Genomic DNA, 15,160 nt, shown 5'->3' with positions numbered 1-15,160 from the left:
GGAGGGTTGAATTGGATGATACGAAATTGGGATGGGAGAAAATATAGAAAAATGGGAGAAAAAGTGAAAAAAAAAAAAAAAAAAAAAAAAAATAATAATAATAATAATAATAATAATAATAATAATACATTCGATTTATAATGCGAGCATCTGCATTAAAATCAAATGACTGATCTGTTCATGTGCATGCACCCGAGAGGCACTTTATAATAGAAAAAAGACAGTGCAAACATGTATACCGGTATGTCGCTTACAGTTTATTATGCCACCTATGCAGCTCGTTTATTTTGACAGAGTTAAAAAAAATTCACTATCATTATATTAAATTAGCCATAGTTTTTGGTCCTGGCCTGCCATTCAATGGCTTGGGGAAAAATTGGCCCGTCAGCAAACATAATTGCCGACCCCTGCCCTAACTGCTCCCGATGAGCAGGTTGGCACCTTGGATGGTTGCCTCTACCATCGGTGTGGGAATGTGTGAGTGAATGGGTAAAATGTGAGGAACAAATTGTAAAGTGCTTTTGATCATTTGCCTAATCTTCGTAGGTCTTTACACCGTGGTGGAAATATAGACAGCAATGGGCTGAAGGAACCATATACAGGGTAGACAGCGCCTACATTTGGTTTATCACTTGAAAATACAAAGTCCAGAGATTAAATACAGTTAGAATGAATGAATGAATTTTGGAAAAATAAATATATATACAGTATATATATTGCTTAGGACTGGTCTGCGGTAATCCATGCTTCAGATATACTGTTCTTAGATTAGAACTCTGCATCGCCATGGGGAGAAAGACTTACATAACCACATGAGTAATTTCCATCAATTGAGAATGTGTTAATAGCTTTATATTTTCTTTCAGCCCGGTGCTATTTATATGCCAGTGGAACAAGTTACGTTGGTGTCGTACATCATTCTGGGCCTACCTCAGTCCTGGCAGTGGTCCTGTCTTCATAAAGATAATTTCTCATGTCATTTGTCCGTTATTAGTCCATTATTAGACAGTTGAGATTAACAGGATAGAGTGGGGAGGGAGTGGTAATGATGACAAAAAAAAATGTATGACATGTTTGATGTTTCTGTTTTTGCTTAAAGGAACACGCCAACATTATGGGAAATGTGCTTACCTTCTTCTCCAAAGTCGGGCAACTGATACTGTAACTGAGGGGTACAATTCCCTGACTGTATTACTAGATATGATACTTACTACCACTACCTTTGTACTTAATATTCGGCCACCCAGTACACGGCATAAATATATTATCATGAACACTCTCACGTAGATGAAACGGATCCAACACAAATGTACGAATTAGAAACAAGTCTTTATTGCCTACACAGCGATGGTGTGTAGACTAAACACTTAATCACTTAATTACATTTATGAATTGAAATAGTATGCACTTTTATGGCAAGGAGTATTCGTCGGTATATCAATAGATAATGTCCAATCTCTGAAGGCGTAGGTGGTAAATATACGACCTGGAATAGTTAAGGAATAACAGCAATGATACTTTAATGATTATAGGCTGGATACACTAGAGGGGGTTAATCCGGTCGCTTGTAAGCCGACAGGAGTAGGAGGGGGGGGGGGGGGTAGAATCCAGCTGCCTCGTCCGGCCAAGGGTATCCCAGGAGAACCCACTGTAGTGCCGTTCAATGCGCCGGCGATCCTTGGACCACAGATGAAAGCAGGTGGACTCTTTGTGGGCCGGCTCTCTCCGGTCCACGGGGGAGAGATGTGGAGAGACCTCGTCTTGCAGAGCGTCTCCTCACCTCGCGTCCTCTCCAGGGGGGGGGGTTCCAACACACGGTAGTGTCGGGGGTCTTTATCCATAGAATAATCAAAGTATCCAAAGCATAATCCGTGCCTGGGAAGGCGGGCTGTCGTCGGTAGAATAATCCGGTATACAGGTCCACTCGCTCGTCGGCTCTGGGGCTCCTCGGGTGCAGCTTCACATAGGGTCAACCACCCTGGGTAAGCAGCCAGTTCTCTGCCCGAAACGATGGGGTACTGACTACGGTAGTATTCTCACCGCACGAAGCACTATATATTAACAGACTATTATTAGCTTAATAGACTACGTCCAACTCGACGATATAGTGCCAAATATGACTATTCAAATATTAATATACACGATGTCTCAATACCGATGGTAGGCGAACTTGGCCTTACTCCCACACGTGGCATCGCGGGGAGGCTTTACGTCTGTGACTCTATTGGAGGGTAAGAAACTGGACTGAAAAGAAAGTCCTACTTTAGTAGCGCAGTATATATACGCACTATGAACAAATAGTCCCATTAGTGGTGCGGTAGCCAAATTCCTACGCGGAACTAGGACTTGTTCGTACATGTCGAGCGGTACGTTTGAACTGGGTCTGAGGGGTATGGCAGCCTGGCACCAAGGTCTCGACCAATAGTAGAATGGAGACTATTATGGGATGTTCAGTAGGCTAGAATGGATATTCAATGCATATTGTACAAGGAATATACAAGGGATATCAGGGAATATTAGAGAATATACAAATACAATTAAATATATATATATAAATAAATATATATATTCGGTTTAATCTGGCCCTTCACAACAGCCACCCCCTGAATAGGTCCCGGACCTAATCAGTTAAACAGAGACAGATTAATCGCGTTGTCTATTTACACATAAGGGTTTGCTGTAGGGGTCAGTCAACTTCACAAAGTCATAGGGTTGTAGGGTCATGGTCATCATCGATTGTGTCTGGGAGTCGAGGCAGTTCTATGAGCCTTGCCACGGGACGGGTGTAAGTGCGACCCTGGACGAGCACTTCAGCTGCTCGGACCTTGCCGTCGGCACCGGTGATCACTTTGCTTACGCGGCCGGCCGGCCACATAGCTCTGGGCAGTGATTGATCAATAATCATGACGACTGTTCCTTCTGTCAAATTGTCTCTCTCCTTTACCCACTTCTGGCGGGTCTGTAGAGACGGTAGGTAGTGCAGTAGGAAACTGTTCCAAAACTTGTCGGCTAATACTTGGCTGTACCTCCACATTCGTCGGCCGTTCGCTTCTTCAGGCCGGTACATTGTCTGGGGTAATGTGGGATCTAGCCGCCCCATCAGGAGTGTGTTGGGGGTAACTGGGTCGATATCCGCCACATCACTGGAGACATATCCGAGGGGCTTCGAGTTAAGTACTCCCTCAATCTCCGTGAGGACTTCTTCCGCCACAGTCTGGGCCCCAAGTACTGCGTACAGGGCTGTCTTTATGGAGCGCACTTCTCGTTCCCAAGTGCCACCGAAGTGGGGTGCGTTTGGGGGGTTGAATTGGAAATCAACCTGTGCTGGAGCGAGGTGGGTCTTAAGTTCTGGGCCCATAGCTTGGAAGCTCTCTCTCAGCTCTCTTTCGCCGCCTTTGAAGTTTGTCCCATGATCGGACAATAGGGTAGACGGTCTTCCTTTCCGTGATGTGAATCTACGGAAGGCCATAAGGAATGAGTCTGTGCTCATGGTCGGGAGAAGCTCGATGTGTATCGCTCTGGTGGTCATGCATTTGAATACAATACCCCACCGCTTCTCGGTTCCTCTTCCTTTCTTTATGTGCAGCGGGCCAAAGCAGTCCATACCCGTTGAGTGGAATGGCTTGTCACCGATTCGGAGGCGACATGGAGGAAGGTCAGCCATCCTTGGTATGCTGGGCTGCGCGCGCCACTTGCGGCAGTCTAGACATGTTCGTTGGAAGCGTCGTACCGCCTCTCTTCCTTGTAGGATCCAGTAACGACGTCTGATTTCCGCGAAGACTCTTTCTGCTCCTGCGTGATGTACATCCTCATCGTATTTCTTTATAATCAGCTCTGTGACCTTGTGTCGGCTGTTCAATACGATCGGGTATTTAATGTCATCCGGTAGATTGGGGGGGTCTGCGTAGGCGACCACCCACTCTGATGAGGGTGTGAGCGTCGCTCTCGGGGGCCAGATGAATTAATCTGCTGTCGGATGGGACGGGCTTTCCTCCCTGTAGACAGGCCAATTCATCGGGGAACGAGTCTCTCTGGGCTCGCTGCAGTAGAAGCAATTCTGCTTCCTCGTAGTTAGCTGCTGACATATCAGCGGGGGACTTGCACTCCGGGTGGTACCGCAGGAATGTTCTTTGTTGTGCACTCTCTATGGACGTGCAATCGTTTATGTTAGGGTCGGTGGAGGCTACGGTGCTCAATCCACAGAACACAGACTTCTTAATTTCCACCTCCTCTGGACTGGCTTCCCTCGGGATAGGCATGGGCCACTGTCCTTCCGGGAGTCTTAGGAATGCGGGGCCGTCACTGTAGACATTGCGACGGGTGAGGTCATCCAGGGGCATCCCCCGGGTGATGACGTCAGCTGGGTTCTGTTTTGTATCAACGTAGCGCCACTCTGTTTCTCCGGTTAACTCTTCGGTTAAGTCTTGAATCTCGGTGACTCTGACTCCCACGAAGACTTTGTACTTGCATGAGTCCGATTTGATCCAGGCGAGTACCGTCGTGGAATCTGACCACAGGATTGTTCTAGACACCGGTATGGTGAGCTCACGTTGGATGAGCGTGGCTAGGTGCGCTCCGGCTAGGGCTGCGCAGAGCTCTAGACGTGGGATAGATTGTTGCTTGCGTGGGGCTACTCTCGAGCGGGCGAGGACAAATGCTGTGTAGATCTCTCCCCCTTGGTCTTGGGCCCGCAAGTAGGCTACTGATCCGTATGCGACCTCTGAGGCGTCACTGAAGACGTGCAAGTCCATTTTACATGTCTCTGGCCTCACCGTGGGTGGGAAGTAGCTTCGGCGCATATTAACGCCTGTGAGTGAGTGGAGCTCCATCTCCCACTCTCTCCAGGTGGATGCAAGGTGTGCGGGAATGGGGTCGTCCCAGCCCTGGTCCTTGTCCCACAATGCTCGTACAATCATTTTTGCCCTGGTGGTGTACGGTAGAATACATCCTAGCGGGTCATATTGTCGGGCGAGTGTTGTGTACACACTCCGTCTGGTGGTCGGCGCCGCCGCCGGCCTTCCCTGCTCCGTAGTCAGGGGCTTGTGTCTGTAGTGAAGCGAATCTGTTTTGAATCGCCACACCAATCCCAGGGTCATCTCCTGGGCTTCTCCCGGGATTGTAGCCATCCAGGTCTCGCTGCTGGCTGCCTTGTCCTCGGAGGAGAGGCTGCGCAGTACTTGCGGATCGCTGCTGGCCCACTGCCTGAGATCAAAGCCGCCTTTGATCAATGAGGCGCGGAGTTTAATCAGGAGAGCCTCGGCTTCTTCCTGGGTTGAAAGGCTTTGTAGACAGTTGTCTACGTAGAAGCTGTTCTTTACGCTGTGTCGGACCTCTTCGTCCGCTGCTGGGTCCTCTGCTACATGTTTCTGTAGTGCAAATGTCGCACAGCAGGGGCTGCACGTCGTTCCGAAGGGGAGGACTTCCCATTGGTAGATGGCTGGGTGCTCATCTCCTGGCTTCTCTCTCCATAGGAACCGTAACAGGGGCTTGTCCGCCTCTACTAATCTCACCTGCAGGAACATTCCTTTAATGTCCCCGCTGATGGCCACCTTTTCCTGGCGGAAGCGGAGTAGAACGCCGAGTAGGGAGGGGCCGAGTGTGGGACCGGGCAGTAACTCTTTATTCAGATTTTGGGATCCGATCTGGTAGCTGCAGTTAAATACTATGCGGTCTTTACCGTTGTGATGGACCTTGTGGTGAGGCACGTACCACGATTCAGTGGTCTGGTCAGCCTCTTTAATGTCCATCTTTGTGACGTGTCCCGCTGTGATGAGCTTCTCAATCTCAGCGCGGTATACACTCTCTTGGGCGGGGTTCTTGGCTAAGCGCCGCTCCGTGTTCAGCAGGTACCGTTCTATGGCGTCTGTCTTGGCGTGGAAAGTAGGCATTCCTTCTCGCCGCAGGAGTGGCGTGGCGTATCTCAACACGCCGTTGACCGGGACTCTCTTGGTCCCTGTCTCGAGGAGGTGAATGGCGTAAATGTCATCTTTAGAGCGAATGTCTTTCTTTCCATTCTTAAAGGGCATTTGTTCCAAGCTCCATAGCCGCTCTACGTGTTGCAGGAGTGCGGTTTCTCCCTCTGTGACTCGGGAGTGGAGACATCTAGTGGCTGTACTTCGGTTGAGAGATTTGGCGAGCGGGCCTTGGAGAGTCCATCCCAAACGGGTCTCGACTGCTGCAGGACAGCCTCGGGGTCCGGTATGAACCCGGTCTATCGGGACAATGAGGTCTGCATGGTCGGAGCCTATCAACAGGGTCGGCATAGCATTGTCTATGAGCGGGATCGGTAACTTGCGCAGATGTGCATATTTCTCCATCAGCTTGGCGACGGGGTATGTGTACCGCGACAGTCCTATTTCTTGGCTGGTGAAAGCGTCTGCAATCTGGTACCGTCGCTCAGGCTGGCCGCTTGCTGCGATAGAGAATGAGACATTCTCGCCCTTTATCGTCTTCAAATCTCGTCTTATTGTCCGAATTGTCATTTGGGTTTCGCTTCCCCGCAGCCCTAGCTGGGCCGCAGCGGAGGCGAGCAGCAGGGTCTTCTCTGACCCGTCATCGAGGACGGCGTAAGTGTCCAGGACTTTATTCTGGTAGCTTAGTGTCACACGCACTACTTTTAGGAGTACTCGGGCTCCACTGCTGCTGGCGGGATCGATGTACATGACGCTCGCTTTGCGGCTGGATGGTGCAGGTGAAGGGCGCCGTCTGTTACTGTCGTGAAGTATGTCCAGATGGGCTCCATCGCACTTGGTGCACCTTTTCTTTAAGCGGCATTCGGCTGCCATGTGTGAGCGCGCACAGCGAAAACAGCGCTTGTTGGACTTTATCCATTGACCTGCTTCCTCCGCGTTCAGCTTGGGGAAGGAGTCACATTGCGCTAGCCAGTGTTCTTTCTCACAGTAGGGGCACACTATCTTCCACTTCTCCGTTCTGGAGGGGGTACTGTGGCTCCTGCTGCTCGGTACTGACTCCGATTGGTGCATCACAGTCACCGATCTTCTTCCATCATTTAGTCGTCTGGTTCCTTCTCTGGAGCCAGGGGTGCTCCGTCCGAATGTATCTAGCCGTAGGCTGCTGACTTCTCTCGCCAGGAAGTCTGCTAGATCGAGGAGGTTCGGTTCGGGGCCATTCGGGTCTCTGTGGTCCCTCTGCCGCCTAAAGCGCTCCTGACGAGCGGGCGGCAGCTTCTCCAGGATCCTTTCCACATTTGAGTTGGCGTAAAGTTCATACTTCCCCTTCTCTCTTTGCGCTCCCAACATCCCTACCAGGGACTGCACTCTGATGGACAGGTCGTCCAGTGCTCGATTGTCTATTGCTGGGGGTAAGCGGTCGATGTGTCGGATCTCCTGGATCACGTAATCCCATATGCGCCCATACCTCTGGTCCAATGCTACCAGCGCTGCTGTGTATGGGGTGGTGGAAGTCGCGTAGGCGAGCGCTATATTATGTGCGCGGGGCACCTTTAAGTGCTGCAGTAGGATGGCGTATTTGTGGCGTTCATCCAATACATCCACCAACATGGTCTCCAGACACATGCGGAGTTCTGTATACTGGGCCCGGTTCTCTTGGGTGAAGTCGGGTACCATAGGCGTGCCAATGTATGACGCTGACTGTGGATACATCGGCGAGCGTTGGGGGAGAGGCCTCCTAGGCGAGTCTCCTCCCGCTTCTTGGTATGGGCTGGTACCGGCAGTGTACCATGGCCCGCTTGTCCAGGTGCTGTTCCTCGGTGCGGGTCGTGCGTCGTGCTCACCCGTGTATAGAGTCGGGGGTCTGTAGCGCAGCTCCGCGGGAGTATAGCCTGGGCTGTACCGGACCTCCTGGTCCGGTAGAGTACTGTGCTGTCTTCGGGCGTGGTTCTCCTCCTCTTCCTCTTCGTCTTCAGTTAGGTCATCCAGTGCTTGTAGTCTCTGGTTTAGCCTCTCCACAGGATATGCTGCTCCTTCCCGGTTGCTAGGTCTCGCTTGGACCGGTGGGGGGAGGTGGTCTGTGGGGGGTATAGACCTCGTCTGTTGGTCAAGTTCAGGGTTGTTTACTCGGCTAGGGGATGCCGCCCTGGAGGTGTGTCTAGACGAGTTCCTGGAGCCTCTGGCGGAGGGAGAGGGTGTTGTCCGTCTGATCAGCTGTTCTATTAGTTGCGACTGCTGTCTGTCGCGCTCTGCGTCCCGTTGAGCACCGGCTCGTTCTCGGGCCACATTCTCTTCCATCTGAATGCGTCTTATTTCTAGACGTATCTGCTCTTCTTCGCTCCGCTGCTGGATCTGCAGTCGGTCGCGTTCAGCAGCGGCGTTCAGGCTGATGAGGAAGGCCTGCTGTAGGGTCCTCTCTGCCTCGCTGGGAGAAGGCGGTTGTATAGGGGAGCCTTCCCTCGGGGTACTCCTTGCGGAGCCTTGGAGCTCTATCTCCACGGTGCTCTCCCCGTCTTCTTCCGTGCCGAGTTCTCTCTCGGTAGCGTTGTATTCCTCCCGGGACTCATCGGGGACTACTTCTTCAGTACTGGCGGGGTGTGAAGTCATGTCTGGTTCCCACTGGTCCCCACCGTGAACTTGGTCAGTTACATTAGAGCCCGTAGGGGCCTCTATGGTCGGGGTAGTCTGGGCGTTGGGGTTAGACATACTTTTACTTTCTAGTTTTACCGCGTTTACTGTTAGTAGAAGACTAGGTTGTTGACTGACAGCGTAAGCCTCTAAGTACTGAGGGAGCCGTCGTTCGCGCTGCGGGCGTTGGTTAGGAGGATCGTTTCGTGGAGTGTTCATCATAGGCCATTTCAATATTAATAACACTATATTAATATTACACTAATTACCATCCGGCTCGAAGGACCAATTGTAACTGAGGGGTACAATTCCCTGACTGTATTACTAGATATGATACTTACTACCACTACCTTTGTACTTAATATTCGGCCACCCAGTACACGGCATAAATATATTATCATGAACACTCTCACGTAGATGAAACGGATCCAACACAAATGTACGAATTAGAAACAAGTCTTTATTGCCTACACAGCGATGGTGTGTAGACTAAACACTTAATCACTTAATTACATTTATGAATTGAAATAGTATGCACTTTTATGGCAAGGAGTATTCGTCGGTATATCAATAGATAATGTCCAATCTCTGAAGGCGTAGGTGGTAAATATACGACCTGGAATAGTTAAGGAATAACAGCAATGATACTTTAATGATTATAGGCTGGATACACTAGAGGGGGTTAATCCGGTCGCTTGTAAGCCGACAGGAGTAGGAGGGGGGGGGGGGGGTAGAATCCAGCTGCCTCGTCCGGCCAAGGGTATCCCAGGAGAACCCACTGTAGTGCCGTTCAATGCGCCGGCGATCCTTGGACCACAGATGAAAGCAGGTGGACTCTTTGTGGGCCGGCTCTCTCCGGTCCACGGGGGAGAGATGTGGAGAGACCTCGTCTTGCAGAGCGTCTCCTCACCTCGCGTCCTCTCCAGGGGGGGGGGTTCCAACACACGGTAGTGTCGGGGGTCTTTATCCATAGAATAATCAAAGTATCCAAAGCATAATCCGTGCCTGGGAAGGCGGGCTGTCGTCGGTAGAATAATCCGGTATACAGGTCCACTCGCTCGTCGGCTCTGGGGCTCCTCGGGTGCAGCTTCACATAGGGTCAACCACCCTGGGTAAGCAGCCAGTTCTCTGCCCGAAACGATGGGGTACTGACTACGGTAGTATTCTCACCGCACGAAGCACTATATATTAACAGACTATTATTAGCTTAATAGACTACGTCCAACTCGACGATATAGTGCCAAATATGACTATTCAAATATTAATATACACGATGTCTCAATACCGATGGTAGGCGAACTTGGCCTTACTCCCACACGTGGCATCGCGGGGAGGCTTTACGTCTGTGACTCTATTGGAGGGTAAGAAAATGGACTGAAAAGAAAGTCCTACTTTAGTAGCGCAGTATATATACGCACTATGAACAAATAGTCCCATTAGTGGTGCGGTAGCCAAATTCCTACGCGGAACTAGGACTTGTTCGTACATGTCGAGCGGTTACGTTTGAACTGGGTCTGAGGGGTATGGCAGCCTGGCACCAAGGTCTCGACCAATAGTAGAATGGAGACTATTATGGGATGTTCAGTAGGCTAGAATGGATATTCAATGCATATTGTACAAGGAATATACAAGGGATATCAGGGAATATTAGAGAATATACAAATACAATTAAATATATATATATAAATAAATATATATATTCGGTTTAATCTGGCCCTTCACAACAGATACGGATACGAACCACTAGCCTAGCTGTTGTTATCCGCTTATATTAATTTGTGCTAATCTAGGCTAGATTGCAGCCGGATAGCTTTCTACTGAAAGCACAGAGAGGAAATTGGTATCTATCTTGTTGTCCGACTTTGGAGAAGAAGGTAAGCCCATTTCCCATAATGTTGGCGTACCCCTTTAATATGTTAGTAAAGTGGTCGATAAATCACTGTCAATTAAATTTAAATAAATAAAATAAAAAACAAACAAGGACACACAGTGTCACAGATGTGGTCTTACACAAAACATGTTAGCTGTGAGCTGCCACTAGGGGCAGAGAGGCTAACCGTGAGTGAATGAGTGAGGTAGTGACATTTCCGTTAACAGAGGTGCTTTGCATCTAAAACGACTGTACAGGACAGACACTCAGCCACTACTACCCATGGTTTCCGCTGGTCCACGTGTCCAGGAATAGTCCCAAATGATGACAAATGGTCAAATATTATCTGTGTTTATTGAGCATATTGCAATATTGCAAAATTACAACATCACTTTTAGCTTTTAGCTATTTAAAAAAAAGTCTGTAAATGTTTATTTTGAATTCTATAAGCACATTTACATAGTCAATGGGTCCTATTGTTCAGCCTCAGAATGCTATTGGATAGTAAATGTGTTTATAGGTCCAACCCTCTGGCCTCTGAAGTTGCTAATGTTGCTTCACAGGGCCCACGTATTGTCAATCAAAAAAGTCACAGTCACCATTTGTAATAATTAACATTACATTAACTCCGCTCTGTCTGCACTGCAGCAGCTCTCTCCACTCATGGAATTCTTGAGAAGAAAGTGTTTTGGTACAACATGCTCGGGTGCAAATCCCCACCCCTCCATCTTCATCCACACAAACCTTTATCTGGACTGTCGTCAACTGACCATCAACTATCAGAAGTGTAACTGAATTACTCAAGCTCACTGGTATTCTTGCGACTTCACGTTTTATTTTGGAAAGGTACTAGAGATTAATAGCCTAGAGACCTCCATCAGGGCAAAACCATGACTTGGTATCTTTTGGGGGAAATGGCCTGTTTATGCAGAGTAATTGAGTGTGCCATTTAGCTCTGGGGCTGAGGAGGTATTTGGACAGATGGTAGACCCATCGGTGCTCTGTCTCTCTAATGGAGAGTCCAAGTAGCTTTCAACTGCCTGGTGCTTGGACCCCCAGGCCGTCTAGACAAGGTGATTGGGTTGAGAGAGAGAGAGAGAGAGAGAGAGAGAGAGAGAGAGAGAGAGAGAGAGAGAGAGAGAGAGAGAGAGAGAGAGAGAGAGAGAGAGAGAGAGAGAGAGAGAGAGAGAGAGAGAGAGAGAGAGAAAGAAGGAAACAAACACTAACACTTTGTTGTGGTTAGTCTCCTTTGACGTGGTTAGTCTCCTTTTGAAAGGCTTCTGTTAGCACGGTTGCCTCATAAAAAGAAGGTACTGGGTTCGAACCTGACTGGGTGGGGGTTTGCTGTGTGGAGTTTCCATGTTATCCCCATGTTAGCCTGGGTTTCCTTCAGGTACACCGGTTTCCTCTCACACCATAGAAGACATGCATGCTACAGTAGGTACAGTACACACTCATGCCATTGCCTTTGAGCAAGGCACTGGCATTAGCACTGGAGTTGGTCCCCGGGTGCAGGAATATGGACGACTACTGCTCCTAAATAGTTAGGGATGGGTTACAGATGAAGGATTCCGGGTATATGCAATCAAATAAATACATTCTAATTATATCAGTCCACCTTCTCCCCGCTCCTCATCACTGTACTCCATAGACTATGAATGGAGTCTCGTCTCTTTGTCTCGTCTGTTCGTCACAGTTGGTGGACATTTAGAATCATTTAGACTGCAGCTGTCTATCATGTTAACAGGCACACAACCTGTGGGTTTGAGACTGGGATGTGACTCTGTGAGGTCGCTATAGTCCTTGCTTGCTCACAAATGGCAACTTTAATACGGCAGTGACTACATTTGTTTTTTATTTGTAGGTAGTGGGAACAGTTAAGGTCGGTTTTAAGGTTAAAGGTGTACGTTCATAAACAACTTTTTAGGTGAAAATTATTACGATTATGAAGTTACAGCTAGCGAGGTCAAAAAGTGACAATTGCTGTTAATTCGTCCTTCCAGACTGTGGGATATACCTCTCTTAACACCTGGAGAATGATGATAACCCTGCTGACCTGTCTCTGTGTGTGCAGGTTTGGTATGAATCATGACGGTGTGGGGAACGCCTGTGGCTCCCGCAGCCAGGAAACGGCCAAGCTTATGGCTGCTCACATCACCATGAAGACCACCCCTTCGTCTGGTCGGCCTGCAGCAGGGATTACATCACCAACTTCCTGGGAGTGAGTCAACCAATCAGATATTGAACAAACATAATCAACTTTTTGTGTCCGTTTATGTATTTGTTTCGCAGTATAAGCCCCTTGAGATGTAGCATCTCGTTTTCAAGCGGGCTAGGTTTAGTATGCAGCAACAACAACAACAACATAAAAACAATTAACGTAACATATAACTATTAACAGGTTCAGCGCCAGAGGTCGCTGTGGGCGTATGGCCGTGTGTGCCAGCGCTTTGTTCAATGGGGATACATGCCGGTGTTTGCAGTGCTAAAACGATATTAAATATTATAGCTATGGATCTAATAATATAGTCGATTGTCATTGAGTTTCTTCCAGTCAAAATGCTAAAAATTTATAATTTTTTCATCCATACATTTCCGTTTTATACCGTGGTGAATATGAGTATAGTTTTAGAGTAATTATGTGTAATCCCAGGAAACAGCGTTTTACTGCATTTCACTATAAATCGTGCCATTCCTCGCCTGGATCAATAATCAATCTGAAATCAATGCTAGATTATCGGTATTATGTTTCATCATGCATGCATGAAAGGGTGGGGGGGGGGGGTTCTATCCTTCGATCGTCACCAACGGAATATGTTACACAGTACATTACAGACACACGCTGCGATCGCGGGGAAGGAATTATCGGATCAATGGCGAGTTAACCCGACTTATGTCGGGTCTGGCATCCATTGTGTTAATCAAAAACAAAAACAGTAGATCACAAAAATAAGCATTCAAAAAGCATAAGATGAAGAAGATAAAGTAGTTAAATATACCAAATGAGGTTAAAGATAGTAAATAATCTGGTAAATTAATCGGAAGGAGCCCTTTTAACAAATACTCTTTTACAAGTTCTGAGGAAACCTTTGGAACAGAAAAGAAAAAACAATGGGGGGGGGGTATCACACGCATAAGCCTTCCACAAAGGAAGTGTTACAAAGAGAGGTGTGGTCTAGTAGGACCCAAACGCAGGATGGCAAGGCAGAGGGAAGTTTCCGAGACAAGTGTCTCAATGTTTATCAGAGGCAATAGTGACTTGAGGCTTGGAATAAACGTACGTTGCCATAAGCAGCAAACAGACACCAAACAGTTGACGGACATGTGCAGAGAACAGGAAACAAGGAACGCAAATACACAAAGGGAGATTAGAGAACGAGAAACACCTGGGGAGACTGGCAATGAGAAACAGCTGGGAGGGAACATTAGGAACTACAACTAGAAGACAAAACAGGGAACACAATACATACTGTATGAACAGAACCCAAGACAGGGAACACAATACATACTGTATGAACAGAACCCAAGACAGGGAACACAATACATACTGTATGAACAGAACCCAAGACAGGGAACACAATACATACTGTATGAACAGAACCCAAGACAGGGAACACAATACATACTGTATGAACAGAACCCAAACAGGGAACACAATACATACTGTATGAACAGAACCCAAGACAGGGAACACAATACATATGAACAGAACCAAATACAGGGAACACAACAGTGGTGTTTGAGAACCACTGACTGCTCTAGTGTATTCAATATAGAAACGTCCCACCCTGCATTTATTCTGCAGTAGTACAGCACAGTTTTCCTTTTGGGGTTAGAACAAGACTAGATGCATGTCCTATCATTGATCAGCCCTCCTCTTTCTCTCATCTGTGGAGTTCAGGTATGCCCTCCTCTCCTCTCCTCCATGTTCTGTAGTTCAGGTATGCCCTCCTCTCCTCTCCTCCATGTTCTGTAGTTCAGGTATGCCCTCCTCTCCTCTCCTCCATGTTCTGTAGTTCAGGTATGCCCTCCTCTCTCTCTCCTCCATGTTCTGTAGTTCAGGTATGCTCTCTTCTCTCTCTCCTCCATGTTCTGTAGTTCAGGTATGCCCTCCTCTCCTCTCCTCCATGTTCTGTAGTTCAGGTATGCCCTCCTCTGCTCTCCTCCATGTTCTGTAGTTCAGGTATGCCCTCCTCTCTCTCTCCTCCATGTTCTGTAGTTCAGGTATGCTCTCTTCTCTCTCTCCTCCATGTTCTGTAGTTCAGGTATGCCCTCTCTCTCTCTCCTCCATGTTCTGTAGTTCAGGTATGCTCTCCTCTCCTCTCCTCCATGTTCTGTAGTTCAGGTATGCTCTCCTCTCCTCCATGTTCTGTAGTTCAGGTATGCCCTCCTCTCTCTCTCCTCCATGTTCTGTAGTTCAGGTATGCCCTCCTCTCTCTCTCATCCATGTTCTATAGTTCAGGTATGCCCTCCTCTCCTCTCCTCCATGTTCTGTAGTTCAGGTATGCTCTCTTCTCTCTCTCCTCCATGTTCTGTAGTTCAGGTATGCCCTCCTCTCCTCTCCTCCATGTTCTGTAGTTCAGGTATGCTCTCTTCTCTCTCTCCTCCATGTTCTGTAGTTCAGGTATGCTCTCCTCTCCTCTCCTCCATGTTCTGTAGTTCAGGTATGCCCTCCTCTCTCTCCTCCATGTTCTGTAGTTCAGGTATGCTCTCCTCTCTCTCCTCCATGTTCTGTAGTTCAGGTATGCCCTCC

General features: G+C 48.2%; 1 protein-coding gene across 1 annotated transcript in view; it reads left to right on the top strand.

The window, feature by feature from the left end:
• Positions 1-15,160, top strand: part of adamts10 (ADAM metallopeptidase with thrombospondin type 1 motif, 10) — a gene marked incomplete at its 5' end in the record, with an annotated part of 176,102 nt that overhangs the window by 86,091 nt on the left and 74,851 nt on the right. Inside the window, 2 exon segments of the mRNA XM_084311220.1 lie at positions 12,482-12,573; positions 12,576-12,632. Coding sequence (XP_084167346.1) covers positions 12,482-12,573; positions 12,576-12,632 — 149 coding nt within the window.

Source organism: Notolepis coatsorum (genome assembly GCF_963971535.1).
Source record: "Notolepis coatsorum genome assembly, chromosome: 3".
In the NCBI taxonomy this organism is placed as follows: Eukaryota; Metazoa; Chordata; class Actinopteri; order Aulopiformes; family Paralepididae; genus Notolepis; species Notolepis coatsorum.
The sequence above is the reverse complement of the archived record's forward strand: the minus strand, read 5'-3'. Positions and strand labels throughout refer to the sequence as shown.